Below are 19,164 nucleotides of genomic sequence, written 5' to 3'. Positions count from 1 at the left end.
ACTCTCCTTTAAGGCCTATTAAAAATGGATACCTTCACTCCCCTTTAAGGCCTATTAAACATGGATACCTTCACTCCCCTTTAAGACCTATTAAACATGGACCTTCACTCCCCTTTAAGACCTATTAAACACGGATACTTTCACTGCCACCAATGCGGCAAACTGTTAAATGTGCTGAAGTTATGTGTGTAAATGAGGGGATAAGATACACACGTACAGTTGAAGTCGGAAGTTTATATACACTTAGGTTGGAGTCATTAAAACTCATTTTTCAACCACTCCACAAATGTCTTGTTAACAAACTATAGTTTTGGCAAGTCGGTTAGGACATCTACTTTGTGCATGACACAAGTAATTTTTCCAAGAATTGTTTACAGACAGATTATTTCACTTCTAATTCACTGTATCACAATTCCAGTGTGTCAGAAGTTTACATACACTAAGTTGACTGTGCCTTTAAACAGCTTGAAAAATTCCAGAAAATGATGTCATGGCTTTAGAAGCTTCTGATATGCTAATTGACATCATTTCAGTCAATTGGAGGAGTACCCGTGGATGTATTTCAAGGCCTACCTTCAAACTCAGTGCCTCTTTGCTTGACATCGTGGGAAAATCAAAATAAATCAGCCAAGACCTCAGAAAAGTTCTTCCTTGGGAGCAATTTCCAAACGCCTGAAGGTACCACGTTCATCTGTACAAACAATAGTACGCAAGTATAAACACCATGGGACCACACAGCCATCATACCGCTCAGGAAGGAGAAGCGTTCTGTCTCCTAGAGATGAACGTACTTTGGTGCAAAAAGTGCAAATAAATCCCAGAACAACAGCAAAGGACCTTGTGAAGATGCTGGAGGAAACAGGTACAAAAGTATCTATATCCACAGTAAAACAAGTCCTATATCAACATAACCTGAAAGGCTGCTCAGCAAGGAAGAAGCCACTGCTCCAAAACCACCATTAAAAAGCCAGACTACGGTTTGCAACTGCACATGGGGACAAAGATCGTACCTCTGGTCTGATCAAACAAAAATAGAACTGTTTGGCCATAATGACCATCGTTATGTTTAGAGGAAAAAGAGGGTGGCTTGCAAGCCGAAGAACACCATCCCAACCGTGAAGCACGGGGGTGGCAGCATCATGCTGTGGGGGTGCTTTGTTGCAGGAGGGACTGGTGCACTTCAAAAAATAGATGGCATCATGAGGAAGGAAATTTATGTGGATATATTGAAGCAACATCTCAAGACATCAGTCAGGAAGTTAAAGCTTGGTCACAAATGGGTCTTCCAAATTGACAACGACCCCAAGCATACTTCCAAAGTTGTGGCAAAATGGCTTAAGGACAACAAAGTCAAGGTATTGGAGTGGCCATCACAAAGCCCTGACCTCAATCCTATAGAAAATGTGTGGGCAGAACTGAAAAAGTGTGTGCGAGCAAGGAGGCCTACAAACCTGACTCAGTTACACCAGCTCTGTCAGGAGGAATGGACCAAAATTCACCCAACTTATTGTGGGAAGCTTGTGGAAGGCTACCTGAAATGTTTGACCCAAGTTAAACAATTTAAAGGCAATGCTGTCAAATACTAATTGAGTGTATGTAAACTTCTGACCCACTGGGAATGTGATGAAAGAAATAAAAGCTGAAATAAATCATTCTCTCTACTATTATCCTGACATTTCACATTCTTAAAATAAAGTGGTGATACTAACTGACCTAAGACAGACAGGGAATTTTTACTAGGATTAAATGTCAGGAATTGTGATCAACTGTATGTCTGCCTGATTCAAAGGATGTGATCCTGTAGTATACACTGTAATTGTTATGATGAGTTTCTCAGGTATCAAAGAATCAAGGATGCAAGGATATTCTTAGACACTCTGTGGATATTTCATACCAAGTATTTATTGAGTCACGAGCTCGTGGGTTCATCTAACAAACGGACATGGCTTTGCCCTTCGTCAGTTGAACTAACTTGACAAAGAAGACACTCTATCTTATATAGCCTTGGTTCTCATTCCTTTCACATACATCTGGCAAGTCTCCATGGGCACTCCCTGTCTTTGATGTTCATCACTTTTTACCCCAAGTCAGTATCCTAAATATCACTCATGCTATCCTAAACATCACTAATCTACCTTGACATAATGGAATGTAGACTTCATGGCCCCAAACCACTCATCTCTTAACTCTTCCTCTGTCCTCACAACACTATGGCATGACATCATTATACCATAAAAACATCATATCAATCCACTCTTTTTTTTTTTTTGTGGTAAGTGACATAACTTAACCCCAACAATGCACATATAACTTTATATAAAATACAATATTCTCCCATCATTATTACACACATCTCTGACTAGATCCTAAACTATGCTAGATAATTGAGAATTGATCCCTTCCACCTTTCATACCTGAATCCAACTCGATTCTCCATTTATTTAATCAAGAAAGGTATACATTCTCAGTCATCTATCTTATGTGATATCAAACCTCTCAAACCTCTATAACTCAGTCTGAGTAAAAGATAAACACATAATTACCTACTATATATTAATGATAATAATCTATGTAGTCAAAACCCTATTTTTATATATATAAGGAAAAATCCCACATAGATCATTATCCCCCCTTTTAAAATAACCCCTATTTCTGAGACATGCCACCCAAAAAAAAAACTAAATTGTGACCATCATGACATCATCCCCACAAATACAAAGATCCATGACACTTTGTAAATTACATGGATATTACAATATATGCAAATGAATATATCAAAAATAAAAATAACTTCAGTCTTCTTCATCTATGTTCAGTCAGAGGAACCCCAAGCTTTTCACTGGTGACTTGGGGCGCTATCTGATCGACTGAGATATCCATCTTCTTCCTGTAACCCTTAATTCCATGGCATACAATTCCAACTTAACATTCCTTGTCCCTAATCAACATTATCAATGGAATCTGAACTAAAATAAAACAACATAAAATAATAATCATTTCAGTTATCCCTCGTGACTTTATCACCATCTCTCTGTGGATTGTGTCCTTCTATCATCGTACCAATATTCCCTGCTTCCAAAAACACACAAACAAAAGAGAACAATGTTCCGCCGAAGCGGTGCCATCTTCCTCCTCTGCGTTAGAAAAGTCCTACAATGTTACATATAGATCTAGAAATCTCTCTCTCTTACTTGCCCCTCCATCAAGGTAGCCATCAACACCTATTACTAACCTTCCCACTTGGGTGTTGTCCATCAATGACTTCATTAATCCTTTACCACCACATAGTCTCCAAATTGCAAAAAATGTCCAGATTCTCCTGGTAGTTCTGTCAGAGAAGCCTTCACCTTTTCGAAAAGAATCATAACATTGTTAGTTGAGACACAGCATGCTACTTCATCCTTTCTTCTTATCATTACTGATAATCTTTTTAGATTAGGAAGTGCACATTCTTGCAGCTTGTTATGGTCACTAATGTCATAGAAATGCTTCCTCTAAATTCTACCACAAATACATTTTCCCCTAAAACATTTAATCTAACCCATAACACATTACTTACTACTGCTCAAATTCTTACTATGATATGCAAATATACCAATAAATCCTCATACCATCAATACTACCCCCTTTTCTGAACACATGAGTCACAACGTGATTTATGCTTTCAAAAATAAAACACCAACATTGTTAATTAAATCATAATAAAAATTTAATTAAAAAGACAACCTTTGATAATACCTCAATTTACTTCTATCCCATAAAGTAATCCACGATTAGTATAATTAACTATCAACAGGTATCCCTCATTCAGGATATCTCTCTCTCTCTCTCCCTTGTTATTATCTAGCCCAAATCATACATATTAAAATCAAATTATAAACCACTACACAATAGTCCGTTTTAATAAATTACCCTCAACTCAATAAAATGAACTATCTTAAATTTCTCAGCCCTTGTTTCTCGGATTACTGTGTGGATGATCAGATCACACCAGCAAGTCAGAACAGAGTTCAGAGGTCATTGAAATCATTCAACAAATTGTTCCATCAAATAGTATACTAATCATTACCAACATTCAAAACATCTAATAAATGTTATGTACCCCAAGTGTACATAAAATCCTCATGACATTTACTCTCATAAGAAATCATGTATACCCAAAACTCAGTCAAAAATTTTAAAAAACTTCATAAAATTGAAACTCCTAACTCTCAAAATAACAACCCTTTATAACATCAGACTAGGTGTGTTGTGTGTTTATTTGAAAAACCCATTTGGAAAACAAATAAAACAAACATGGCCAGGACTTATATAATTTAGTAACTCCCTATGACAACCTAAAAATAAGACTACTTAATTTTACTAGCTAGTTCCACCCTAGCCTACAGACTTTTTAAACATCCCAATGAGATATAAAGAAATCCCCATGTTCCTGGAAGAGAAAGTATACATTTCGTTAACATATAATCAACAATCCAAAGAAAGTAATTACACACAAAACATGATACATATATCCACAGTCCTATCTCATCAATAATCATTCGTATCAATCTCACTCCTCAGAACTACTCCATAAAAAGATTATATAAAACCTCTCAAAAAATTTTAACCACTCAAAATTCCTCTGAGTTTACAATTATTATGTTGAATTGATTACTCTTCAGATCATATCCTCTTTAAATCTCACCATAATTATTGAACCCCTACATCTGCTCCTTGTGATCCCATATCAAATAAACCATTATCGTTTACAGTATCAACAACCTAGGAAATATCAGCTACCCCTTTTATTGTTCCTAACTTCCCTCTAAATGTCAAATTTCATACATTATCCAATACAATCACATACTCATCTTAAATAAGACTAGATATCTTATCCCCAGCATCGATTAAAAATTGTTTGATATGTTGTGTCTTACTTTACCCCTAACATAATATTATAGGAGACTTCCATCAATCCTGAAAAAAATAACTCCCACTTATAAGACACTAGATAATAACAAGTTTTATTAAGTTAACTACACCTTCCAATATAAACCTATAACCCCTTTTTAGTAATTTAATCATCGCAAACTGTTGCATTGATGTTTTATCAAATATAAACCTATTGTTTCATAATCCAAAACCCATAAAAAGATGTCTACTTAATCCATCATGCCAACAGCAACAACTATCTCCCATCGTTCAACGTACTATAAACAAATTATCGTTATCAGAAGTAATGAACCATCGTCATAATTCGCCGCTGTTTAAACAAACTATATAATGTCATAAGACTAACGATCAATTATCAAATATCGTTCCTTATTCAACTATCTAGACATGTTCTTCATTAGTAAATCATCTCCACAAAGCAATACTACTTAATAACATATTCTCATTCTCCTAAATATAAATAATTACTTCTATTAAACAATCACATTCAACATCAAGTCAACCTGTCTCATCACCCAATTAACTTACTTACTTTTTAAACCCTCTACAATATCTATCATATTCTACCGCTAACTTTCCTTATAACGGTACCTCAACAGATGACAAATTAATTTAAAGTTATAGTCAAAACAAATAAAACATCCAATTCAAAGCTATCCAACTTTAATTACTATGTTATCCTAACCGACATTGATTGGTAGGACAACATCTTTCCTATAATGTTATCAATGAAACCAGTAATTCACGTCAATAGCATCAATGTAAAATATTTGCTTTCTGTCCCTTACTGGGTTTGAACCAGGAACCCTCTACATTTTACATTTATGTAGACGCTCTTATCCAGAGCGACTTACAGTTAGTGAGTGCATACATTATATATTTTTTTCATACTGGCCCCCCGTGGGAATCGAACCCACAACCCTGGCGTTGCAAACACCATGCTCTACCAACATCCCTGCCGGCCATTCCCTCCCCTACCATGGAGGACGCTGGGCCAATTGTGCGCCGCCCCATGGGTCTCCTGGTCGCGGCCGGCAGAGCCTGGATTTGAACCAGGACCTCTAGTGGCACAGCTAGCACTGCGATGCAATGCCTTAGACCACTGCGCCACTCGGGATGACAACACATATCGACAACATTCACCATCGACACACCATACAAAATCCGTGATTCTTGCAAAGCAACTACTTCCAGTTCATAGAGCAAGTGACGTCACCTAATGAAAACCTAGCCCTAGCTCTCACCACTAACTAGCTAGCCATTCCACCAAACATTCAACCCCCAACGACTTCCTACAAATACGCGATCCTTGTACACCTAACGTAACCCATAATGTCCCTTACAGCGCTCTCACGTTTCAGCAAACCCCAATGGTTAACACCCTAATAAAACACACTTTCAAACAGCGTTCTGCATTTACCTCTATCATAGGGTTTAAAAACGAACTTAACAACAATAACCATCCTAAATTGCCATAGTAACGTCATGTTTGGTTCAGTTTCTCTATTAGGATATAAGACATTCACTTCTCCATGCGTCGTAAACTATATCCTATTTCTCTTGTAATCAACTAAAATCATAGCCACGCAATGAAACCATCACTCCGCCATTATCAGAATGAATGAGATCTAGTCAACTATCCTTTCTAAGTAGGCTACAAGTAACACCAAACACTTGCTGTAGTTTACCATCATATATCGAAATCATCCATTTATCATGATCCAATTTATTTATAGACATATTCCACCATTTTCACTTGTTTCATCTAGCAAAACCTTATTCAAATGCCAAAAAAATTACTATCACGCACTCTTCTCTCCATACCAGTTAACATTTTAGTCATTTAGCTGATGCTCCTATCCCTGGCGACCCACAATTAGTGAGCTCATAAATTTTTTATACTTATACTAGCCCCCCTTGGGAATCGAACACACCACCCTGGCGTTGCAAGCACCATTCTCCACCAAACAAGCTACAAGAGTCCTGCTGTTTAAACCACACAGGCTTCAAATCATACATTCAACATCACCAAACCAAATACTCCGTCGTACCCATTCAATCAACACATCAGCAGTGGAATTTACACTCATAAATGCAGATTGTTACTCCATGCCTTGAAATGATAAATCAATTCCACAAATAGCGCCATTACAATGATTTCTTACCCTCTGATACAAAATGAAGTTCCCTCACTGTACTATGTTAGCTCTACCATGATAATTATTTCAATTGAACCCTATATTGTCTTTGTACTATATTATACATTACATCTAAAACAACATTACTTATGGTCAGTTTATTCCACTATCACATGATCCAACAACGATATAAACTTAGAAAACCCATATTAATTAATTTCTTCACCCATGATGCACATCTACGTTTGGGTGAGAAAGTATAATACAGACATGGCACTCTAATTATGATTTTGTCATTACCATTTCCAAATCGTCACAACTCCTTATAGAACGTTAGAAAGTTCTATATACTCACATGAAATAATCCCTTCGTAGTGTTTTTAACCATTCTTAATCGACACAAATCTCTACAAACATTTTCCCAGCGGAACCAAAAAAATAAATAGACTGTAATTTCCCGTACACTGCTCTGCCTGTCCAGAAAATATAGCCTAAATTGCTCTCTAAAATAACGTCTCCATACCAGTCCTGGATTATTCTATGAATTAATTAAGTTATATATCGTAACTCACTCTTGGATTGCGTCCTACCTGACCTGTCGCTCCTACCAAGTGGCGGGCGAGAATCTGTCTCCGTGCTCTCACCACTGGTGTCCCCCAGGGCTCAGTTCTAGGCCCTCTCCTATTCTCGCTATACACCAAGTCACTTGGCTCTGTCATATCCTCACATGGCCTCTCCTATCATTGCTACGCAGACGACACACAACTAATCTTCTCCTTTCCCCCTTCTGATAACCAGGTGGCGAATCGCATCTCTGCATGTCTGGCAGACATATCAGTGTGGATGACGGATCACCACTTCAAGCTGAACCTCGGCAAGACGGAGCTGCTCTTCCTCCCGGGGAAGGACTGCCCGTTCTCGCCATCACGGTTGACATATCTGTTGTGTCCTCCTCCCAGAGTGCGAAGAGCCTTTGCGTGACCCTGGACAACACCCTGTCGTTCTCCGCTAACATCAAGGCGGTGACCCGATCCTGTAGGTTCATGCTCTACAACATTTGGAGAGTACGACCCTGCCTTACACCCTTCAGATTCAAATTACTTTCTGCTCTTTGTTCATAATATAGCCCATTTTGTCCCATTCAATTACTTAACTTTACATTACTTTTACAAAATACTTTTTCTTAACTGTGAATTTGCCTCTAATAATTGTATCACTTTCTGTCTCTCTCTTCGAGTTAAATGAAGCTCTGCTTTACTTTTAATGGTGACTGTTTTTCCAGATATCGCTCTACTAAGCTGGTCATTAATCACTACATGCATTTATTAGTAACACTTTACATGAAATCCCCATGCTGTATTAAAATGTAGTTCCTATTTTGTCGTTTTTTTGGTGCTATGATTCAATATGTTACATCTCCTGGTCGTTTTGAGTATTACAAAGGTTTTTATTCTCCCTTCTGTTTATGACGATTTACCACATCAAAGGTCCATAACCTATTTCTCTCTTTTGTAATATCTTTCACATTACGGGACTACAAACCCACTACCTTTATAATGTACCATACATTAAGGGTGTCTTCCGCCCATTCTCTTTATGATGTCTGTAACATCAAGGGTGTTCCTCAGCCCTTCAATGGAATCATCCACTCTCTTTATAATATAATGTTTTAAATCATATTAAAGGTGCTCTGCGCCTAATCTCTCTTTATAATATAATGTTTTAAATCATATTAAAGGTGCTCTGCGCCTAATCTCTCTTTATAATATAATGTTTTAAATCATATTAAAGGTGCTCTGCGCCTAATCTCTCTTTATAATATAATGTTTTAAATCATATTAAAGGTGCTCTGCGCCTAATCTCTCTTTATAATATAATGTTTTAAATCATATTAAAGGTGCTCTGTGCCTAATCTCTCTTTATAATATAATGTTTTAAATCATATTAAAGGTGCTCTGCGCCTAATCTCTCTTTATAATATAATGTTTTAAATCATATTAAAGGTGCTCTGCGCCTTATCTCACTATTCGGTTGCATTTACTCCTTACTTCGACCACACTTGTCAAGCCCTGGCTCTAGGGACTCTTTTAAGTTGAGCCAGGGTGTGTAGAGTTTATGTTTTGTGCTCGTTGTGTCTAGTCTAGTTTTTGTATATCTATGTTGGCCAGAGTGGTTCTCAATCAGAGGCAACGAGTATCAGCTGTTGCTGGTTGTCTCTGATTGGGAACCATATTTAGTCAGGTGGTTTTCCCACAGTGTTTGTGGGATCTTGTTCCGTGTTGGTTTGTGGTTTGCACCTGTGGACGTCACGTATCGATTTGTTGTTTTGTTCGTGTATCATTTAATAAATAAGTATGTTCACCTTCCACGCTGCGCCTTGGTCCTCTATATCCGACGATCGTGACAACACTCTAATTTGAATCATAGCAAATTATATATTCCTCCTTACATCCCTTTACATAATTCAATACCACTCATCATCCCCCTTTAAAATATTGAATTTTAAACGTTCGTTACAGCTAAGCCTTACCACAGATAAGCAGATTTTGACATAATTCAAAAAATGAAAGTCTGCTTACCTGTTAGTTGAGCTGTGAACTGCATCCTGTTCGTTTAGACGCCAATCTGTTATGATGAGTTTCTCAGGTATCAAAGAATCAAGGATGCAAGGATATTCTTAGACACTCTGTGGAGATTTCATACCAAGTATTTATTGAGTCACGAGCTCGTGGGTTCATCTAACAAACGGACATGGCTTTGCCCTTCGTCAGTTGAACTAACTTGACAAAGAAGACACTCTATCTCATATTGCCTTGGTTCTCATTCCTTTCACATACATCTGGCAAGTCTCCATGGGCACTCCCTGTCGTTCATCACTTTTTACCAAGTCAGTATCCTAAATATCACTCATGCTATCCTAAACATCACTAATCTACCTTGACATAATGGGATGTAGACTTCATGGCCCCAAACCACTCATCTCTTAACTCTTCCTCTGTCCTCACAACACTATGGCATGACATCATTATACCATAAAAACATCATATCAGTAATGATCCCAAAATGGCACCCCATTCCCTATACACAGTGCACTAGTTTTGACTGGAGCCCTAGTCAAAAGTAGTGCACGCTATAGGGAATAGTGTGCCATTTCAGACGCACCCTTGGTCTAGCCTTTCTGTGTTATGGTGAATGTCATCTAAGCTGCTCTAGTCTATATCTGATCGAGGCTTGTTTCTCTTCTCACACTACCTTAAGGTCAGGCTCTGGCTGTCTTTGATTGACCTAAGAAGTTCACTGGGGTTAATTAGAACTTGCTGAACACGTTTTCATTTGGTGCACTGTATCCACAAATGTAATATGCTATTTAAATGCCACGGGTAAAGGTTAACCGGCATAGAGAGAGCATTCATAATGTATCCCCAGCCCGGCGAATGTTTGTGATATGATATCATGCGCTCTTCTTCAAGCCAAGCTATCTGTATTAGTCAGGTATGTTAAGGCCATGCTATGTGTGTGGATGGATGGATACTGCCTTAGGTGATGTGTGTTTTGGACAGTCTTCAAACACACCTGCATTGCATAAATGGGTTCAGAAAGCTCTTTTCAAGAGCTATAACATCATCATCATTATGCAAGGTACACTTTCTTTTTATGTTAATAATGTAAATGCATTGAAATACACAGTACCAGAGGTGTGTATAAACTTAATTATTGTAGGCATGTACACACTGGGCAAAATCTGGTTGAATCAATGTTGTTTCCACCTCATAAAAAAATTAGAAATTAAATGTGATGACGAAAAATCAACGTGGGAAACTGATTAGACTTGCAAAAAGTCATCAACGTAAGGGAATTTCGTCTTTTTACACCCAACTTTAAATCTAAATCCAGTGACATGGTGAGTTTTTTTGTGGATTTCACATTGAATTCACATGAATGATGTAAATCAAAACTAGATGTTGAAATTACATCTGTGTCCAGTGGGTATACAGGTATATATACTGTATATATACAGCTATGACATATAGAAAGAAAGAAAGAAAAAATTGACTCAGGGTGTAATTATTAACAAGTACACAAGTGTATTTTATTTAACGCAAGCAAGTTTGTTCCTACAGTTAAAAAAAAGCCACTGTTTAAGCCGTTGGCACATGTATGTACAAAACAGATGATGAAGAATCGTACAGCCTGCTACAAAGCATTCTTAGTGAAAATACAAAAGACTAATATGGGAGGATAAAGCAGAAAGCATTGTCAGGTTAATACTGAAGAAGTGAATACGCAACATCATAACAAGTAGTATCAATTTTTTAAGACATGGTTTTAAAGGAGGAAGGGACACAAAATCATACACTACTACCTAATTGGCTGTTTGTTTACTTAGCATAATACTGTTAGCTTAGGAACCGCAATACTGCACATATAAGAAATCAGTTGACTCAGACAGTCCGAGCGTAAAAATTAGAAATGAAAATTATAAAGAGAGAGGATATTTTTACTTTTTGAATCAGTTAAAAACTATTACCACTGAATGCATAACCATGCCACAAATAACAACTAGCTTCATGGTTATTTTTACCTAGATAATACAAGTAATTTTTTTATCGGTTAATAACCAAATGCTGCATGACTACAGTACAGAGATTCAGCTTCGAATCCAAATGCACTTAACACCAAGAAAGAGCTCACAATGGTTGAATAAGTGCACAAAAAACATTTTTTTTCTTTTTTGTTAGAAACACTGTCAACAAGACTGTTGTCAGCCAACGGAATGATGAAACGCTGTACTGCAGAACTAGAGTACTAGAAAGAGTTAAGACAGAGTTTGGTCCATACTCAAGAGTAATATAGTTTTAATTGTTTTATTTGTTTTATTGACATTTCTTGTCTTTTAGTATAGCTTCACAGACAGTCAGGGTTTTGGTCAGTTTTATTTTAATTCAGTCAATTCTGGAAGAATTTCAGTTTATTTCCTGAGTTGACTGGACTGAAATGGAATTGAACCCAACCCTGCAGACAGTTAAGTTATCTCTCAATGTGATATTCAACTTTTTCCACGTGTAGCAATACGACCCTTTCAGGCCTAAAGCTTGTTCATCCGCTTGCCGTCTAGATTTTGTTACCATATTTATTTCACTGGTATCTCTGAAATGGACGTTCACAAGAATATCACCAAACTTTGACCACTGAAATGAATGACCTGAAATTGAAGTGTTTCACATATATGTATATATTTATATACTGTAGATATATATACAGAGCAGAATACTGACAAAACCATCTCATATTTTTTCTTCTGATAACTTGTATTTAAAAAGTGGAAGATTAAAACATATAAAAATTAAACCTGTAAAATGTTATTTGCATGTGAGTTATGGCTTACGACGGATGAGGAAGTGGTTTTCTACAGAGTTTCCCCCACGGCATAATCCTGAAAGGCCATTCTATCAGATGTATTTCTACGTCATGTCAATCCCACAAACTTTTTCTTCCTCCTACTACACATCATCATCATCTTCATCACTCCGCTGACTTACCACTCAACCAACTGTTATTTTTTTCACAGTGAACACTATTATTATTGACAGACAATCAGTGTTTTTCACTTTCAATGACTAGGCTACTCGACAAAGCTAGCATACATTTCTGACAGTTAGACCAAGCTACGCTTATAGCAATATGTAAAAAGTCACTTTAAGGTACTTTTTTATTTATTTGAGAATCCCTGGCACTCCCAACCAATAAAATAATTTTCAGAAAAAAGATTCTGTACATTGTTTTTATACCGGTGATGCTTACTGTTTCAGAAGCTTATTATGCTGTAATTTACCTGTAAATGATACAAGTTTGGTCACATTTTGGTCTTGTTAAGTGGATATGTTGAAATAAAATGTATGGTAAAAACTATGTATGATTAGAGCCCCGTTGAATGACGAGCATTTAGGAACGTATAAATATATTACACGGAAATGTGAATTAAAAAGTGATAAAAACCCCAACCCCTCCTAAAACGAAACATAAATAAATTGAAGTACTCGATGTTGAGATATAGAACAACATGGTAAAAAGAAATGACACATTGTAAAAAGACAAGTGAGTCACTCACTTCATGTGCTACTAGTAATGTGCTGTCTCTGAAAAATATACAAAATGCAAATGGTGAAGAAAGAGAGGAAGAGGTGGAAGAGGAGGAAGAGGGAAAGAGTAGGATCTAAGAAGAAGAAAAGGTAGAGGTACGGGAGGAGTAAGAGGAGGAGAAATAGAAAGGAAATCTCAATACAGGAAAGAAGGGTTTGTCAGAGAAGACACACAATATCCCGTAGGAACAACCTATCTCATCACACCCGTAAGCTTAGTGAAGTCGAAACCACCCACAACACAACACCCCAAACCCCCCTTACCCTTGTGCCCCTACGAACATAAACACCAGACACTGAATAGCTTGTGTGGTTTCTGTGTGTGTTCTGCTGCATGTGTGTCATGGACGTGTGTGTGTGTGTGTTGGAGAGGGGGGGAAGGATAGGGGGACGGGGCAGGGGGAGGCGTGGGCTTTATGTGTATGCGTTGAGACGCTCTTTAGAGCGAGTGGAGTGGATGTCGTGTAGCTCCTGCTCCTCCTTGGACTTGATGTCCTCGTACTTCTGCATCCGGCACGCGTCCTTCACGTAGGCCCAGTTAGCAGACAGCACCATTAGGTAGTGTACCTGTATTAGAGGGACACATGGGTTTCAGGGATGTTAGTGGGAGGTTAGTTAACCGCTCAACCAAGCCTATAACTCAGGGGAGAGTTTATTGATTAATTCATTAGGCTGAAACAGAATTTGTTAGATAATTAGACAAAGCTATAACAAAAAACCCAAAACAGATGTTTTAGGTCAGTGTCACTGTGCCGTCACAGGTTTAAAACCAAAACAAACAAACCAAAATTTGAGGGATGGATTAGTTGATCAACCTTATTCTTTAGTGAGCTCTGTGTCTGTTATGGTTGTGTCAGCATTTGTGCTAGTCAGGTGAACGGGGCGTGACAGGAGAGCTAGGTTATCAATATAGCTATCAATAGCAACCAGAGGGGCTTGGTTATTATAATTAATGCTGCCAGCAAAGCATATTTTTGTGAATAATAACAGAATCATGTGACGTGACCGATGACAGAGCTGGCGATGCGTTGGGGGCGACCCCTAAGCTCCTAGGTTCAGAGTTCAGTTCGGCCATGTTGATATCGAGGCGGTCGGCTCCTCTCAACTCCTGACGGCGTACAGTGATGTCACTGAGACCACTGAGGTCAGGGGTGAAGGTGATGGGCCAACCGATAGGCCCCCGTCAGAAGCGGGTGCAGTATTTGCCCAGACTCTGAGAGGTCAGGAGGACATAGTTACGGACAAGGACCGTGGCAGCTGACGCCTGTCCGTATCAGACCAGGGAGAAAGAGAGAAGGAGAGACAATAGATAGTGAGGAAGCAGTTATTCGTCTCTGGGTCGGGTTCATTAGGCACCAAATGGAAGAAGAAGGAGTGAAACAGGGAGCGACTACGTTGCGTGTCCTAGCTAATGAACATATCCCTGATGTGTTTCTGCAGTAACTCTTTTCTCCACTGAGTGGCAGTGAGGTGTCAGTGATCAGCCAACCAGAGCATCCGCTGCAGAGGTTCTGAAGAAGTAGTTATGAGGTAATTAAATAAAGAAAAACACCTGCACTCCTCTGGCCCAGTTCTAGGATATATGGCCATTGGTTAAGTGTATGGTCTTTATCTATTGATGATATTGTGCTGTATTGATGTTGTGAAGATTAACATGCCTAACGAATTTCCCAATCTTGGGATAATTAAGTTCTTCTATTCTATTGTTACATAATGACATGACTCAAACTCATCATGAATAAACAGATTCACCTAGATAGATCCAGTTGGAGATACAGACAGTACTTCATTCATACAATTTAAGATAATTTATCACAGAAAATGTTAGATGAGAAGATGGTACATCAATATTGTCTATGCATATTGATTTCTTACCCGTTTTCTAAACCTTGGCTCTCAGTGAGAACTAACACGAACACACTTAGGTGTCATCCCATTGTGTATTACCATAGATATCCACCGGGTGGCCAAAGTGCACACAGTTGGGCTACAGATACAGGCTTTGTGTTGTGGTCCAAGGAAGAAGTGCCACTCCCGACCCAAATTGATTACCATTTCATTTGACCGTCTCTTGTCTTTTATAGTCTTCAGACAACGCAGCAACAATGTCCTACTTGTAGATTTAAAACATTACATCATGGGTCTAAGGACTGGAAATGTGTGACGTTGTTTATATTTTTGTGGTAACATGAAGCTGTTATGGACATATCTATTTGATGACAAGCAAACCATAAGAAACTAGTGTTGATGTTTTGACAAAACATTTCTCTGTTATTTTCACTGTGAACATGTGTTTTTGTTTAAAAAGGAACTAGATACCGAATAACAGCCTTCATTAAATGTGTATCCCTGGCTACAGACGCAGCAGTCTTCTCCAGTGAAGACGGTTGCTCCAGACCTCACCATCACTTAGCTGCTCTCAACAATCTCCTTTCTTCTTCCCCAGTTTCCATGGCAACTGCACCCTGTGCTTCTCCATCGCTGGGTTCACACCTTCTCTTGTCTACAGCTCTCTCTCTCTCTCACTCTCTCTCTCTCTCTCTCTCTCTCTCACTCTCTCTCTCTCTCTCTCTCTCTCTCTCTCTCTCTCTCTCTCTCTCTCTCTCTCTCTCTCTCTCTCTCTCTCTGTCTGTCTCTCTCTCTCTGTCGCTATTTCTTACTCTCTGTGTGTCTCTCTCAGTGTGTCTCTCTCTCTGTGTCTCTCACTCAATCTGCCTCTGTTTTTCTCTTTCTCCCTCGATCACTCTCTTTCTCGATCTACGTTGCTCTGAATACTGAGAGGACCTCTTTCAACGTCAGCAGGATAAAAAACTGTCAGTTTTTCTCCCGATAACCAATCTCTTGAATCCCTAGTAGTATAATCTTTGAAATGTCCCCACACAACAAGACAATCCTCTCCCGCTAAGGTTTACCCTGGCTGCCTATCTTTATGTGTTCAGACAGAGGGGAGTGACAGAATAGAGTGGTGATGCTATCAACAGACATTAAGGACCAATGGGCAGGTCACACAACCCTCAGACATAAAGTAGAGCTGCCATTGCCATTGTCTCACCATGGCGATAACGGCAGCCCCAGCCCCGGCCAGGGCACAGACGAACAGGTGGAACGTCATGTCCAGCTGAAAGACAATCAAACACAACACAGCTTTATTAGTCACCAGGAATTAAAGACAATTAACAACATCAGTGCTTGCTTTGTTGTTATTCAAAATGGGACACAAAGCATCGTTCCAACTTGTAATGTCTGTGTTTACAATATTGCCAGGTCATGTTGAGATTAAAAAACTAAATCACAGAGCGGTTGCTTTGAGAGTGAGATAGGGCAAGATTTATTAAGATTTGTACCAGTGCAATATTAGCTCACTTTTTCAAAGGGAATTAAACAGAGGTAGGACAAAAGGATAAAGGATAGAGGTTAAATGAAAAGACAGACTAATCTTTAATAAGTTATGTTTCCTTTCCACAAGAGGTTAAAGTTAAAACCCCTAGAAATCTGGTAGCGCCACTACACTCATCTCACTCACACAAATCACCATTTAAAATGACAGAGGAACCCTATAGCAGTGTTTCCCATTCCTAGTCCTGGGGTCCCAAAGGGGTGCACATTTTGTGTTTTTGCCCTAACACAGAAGCACCTAATTCAAATCAAAAGCTTGACGATTAGTTGATTGGTTTAATCAAGTGTGTGAGTGTTAGGGCAAAACCCAAAAAGTGCACCAATTTGAGTCCCCAGGACCAGGATTGGGAAACACTGCCCAAAAGCATTTATGATTTGAGAATCATATTCCACCTCTATGGACAGACAGCCTTCAATGTGAGAGAGGAGCCTAACCCCTGAGGTGTGGCGATCACTAAAGATAACAGCCAACAGAACCTCACCTCCCACTTCATCTCTCCTCAGCCACACACACATTCCCGCACGCACACACACCCTTACCTCGTTAGACTCGCACATCTTGAAGAACTTCTCGGAGCCCGTGCACACCTTCCTCTCTTCCCCGATAGCTACCATGCCTGAGAAAAAACAACAACCACATTCACATTTACGTTTCAGTGACTTCGCTTGGCACCAACAAACACACAAACAACTGGAAATAAACCACCAAAGCCCTGGTTAACCACTACCAGTGTCAATGACAGTGTACGTATACTGTCAATGGCAACATTGGTGTGAATGGATGGCGGCGCCCCCCGGCAAGCCCTTACCAAACTGGCGCAGGTCCAGACAGAGGTTGGCCCCCTCCACCACAGTGGTGTTCTGACAGATGGTCCAGATGTTAAAGTACATGAAGACGGGCAGCGAGGTGAAGGCTGTCACACCCAGCCAGGCCAGGAAGAAGATATAGGTCAACATTATGAACTGCAGGAAGGGAGGGAAAAAAAGGGAATGGTTAATTAGAGAGAGAGAGAGTGAGAGAGGGAGAGAGAGAGAGAGAGAGAGAGAGAGAGAGAGAGAGAGAGAGAGAGAGAGAGAGAGAGAGAGAGAGAGAGAGAGAGAGAGAGAGAGAGAGAGAGAGAAGGAAATGAGGGAGGAGAAGAAAGGGAGGAAAAAGGAGAAGGAAGAGTGGGATGGGCCCATTAGCGAGCGAGAGAGAGAATATGACAGTTGTAAGTCACGGTAGAAGGTTGACTGATTCATCAGCTTTCATTAGCATTGGGCCATAATTCAAAGAAGAGACATCTTAAGCTGAACTTCTCCATCACCAAATCTCTAATCCCGTCTCTAGGGTACTTCCTCCAGAAAGATGTGTCCTAAATGTCTACCCTAATGCTTATATCTATCCAACGCCTTCAGAAATACAGGAGTGCATAGGGCGCAGATAGTGGTTGATTTGCGTGTGTGTCTTACCCAGGCGGAGACGCAGCGTCCGCAGGCGGTGATCTTGAAGTCTCCGTACAGGTCCCTGATGGCTCCGGTGGTGAAGAAGCCCTCCACCATGAGCAGGATGCCGTAGACGAAGAATGCTGCCGCCACGCCGTAGATTACATACTTCAAGATATCAATCCTGCGGAGAAAGAAAGAGAGACAGGAACAGAGCGATGGGATCACTCAGTTGGTGTGGCTAGCACAACAAGATGAGCGGTTTAATTCCCAGGAACCATAGAATTAGGAATTAGAATACTAATTAAGTAGTCATTTGATAGGATCTCTATGACAGGAACTTATAAAGATCCATTTTGGAATCAAAACATTGCTAACCAATACAGGTATGTGCATTGAGTGTGCAGGCCATTAAGTACAGTACTGTACTATTATGTTTTTTTAGGCCCAGCAGCCCATGAAAAATGCATTGGACTACAAATTCTATTACTTCCAGCAGTGACAGACAGTATTCTGGTTATATACTGCAGTCAGTTTGCTTCCACAGTCATTCTGCATTTTCTCATTGCTTGAACTAGTGGATTAGCTCCCATTTAGCTAATGAGTGTGGGTTTAATGCTGTAGGGTTATGTAAAAAGCTCTAATTTACCAGAAAGAGCCTGGGTAGGAAAGTTAGCGTTAGCTCCATTCCTGCAGGTTAGGAAGAGATTTCGGAGATAGTGTGAGACAAACACAGTGGGTAGATTTCACAAGCTTTCCTCTGATAAAGAGGATTTTATACAGGCATAAACCTTGTTTTTTTGTACCCTCAATCTGTAGTGAATTTCACACCTAGTACAGTAACATATTTGTGGCCTAGAAAGTGTATAGAAAGCCCAGTTACATCAGTATAAAATGCCCAGTTACATCAGCTAGGCCAGGTCTACTGCTCATGTCACAATCTCCCGCCATTTCCAACATCTAGTAGAAGCACACACATCATGCATGCATGCACACACGTACACTTGCAGTCACTGGCACACACCCTCTCCCTCCCTCCCCCTCTCTCTCTCGGCAGGCGGAGTTCCGGTGAGCAGGTGCGCCCGGGACAACCCAGAGCGATTTCAGAGGGCTTAAATCCCTCAAAGGCC

The 19,164-nt window shown here is 39.5% G+C and overlaps 1 protein-coding gene across 2 annotated transcripts in view; it reads right to left on the bottom strand.

Moving 5' to 3' along the window:
* Window positions 1–11,133: 11,133 nt before the first annotated feature.
* gpm6ab (glycoprotein M6Ab) overlaps window positions 11,134–19,164 on the bottom strand; it is a 62,123-nt gene continuing 54,092 nt past the window's right edge. For both annotated transcript variants that reach the window (XM_041859201.2, XM_041859200.2), the window contains exons 3-7: window positions 18,062–18,218; window positions 17,419–17,572; window positions 17,150–17,226; window positions 16,266–16,331; window positions 11,134–13,780 (exon numbers count right to left, since the gene is read on the bottom strand). In XM_041859201.2, the coding sequence (XP_041715135.1) occupies window positions 13,628–13,780; window positions 16,266–16,331; window positions 17,150–17,226; window positions 17,419–17,572; window positions 18,062–18,218 (607 nt within the window). In that variant the 3' untranslated portion in view covers window positions 11,134–13,627. The remainder of the gene's footprint in view (window positions 13,781–16,265; window positions 16,332–17,149; window positions 17,227–17,418; window positions 17,573–18,061; window positions 18,219–19,164) is intronic.

This window comes from Coregonus clupeaformis, chromosome 31 (genome assembly GCF_020615455.1).
Source record: "Coregonus clupeaformis isolate EN_2021a chromosome 31, ASM2061545v1, whole genome shotgun sequence".
In the NCBI taxonomy this organism is placed as follows: Eukaryota; Metazoa; Chordata; class Actinopteri; order Salmoniformes; family Salmonidae; genus Coregonus; species Coregonus clupeaformis.
This window is presented reverse-complemented; position numbering and strand designations above follow the sequence as displayed.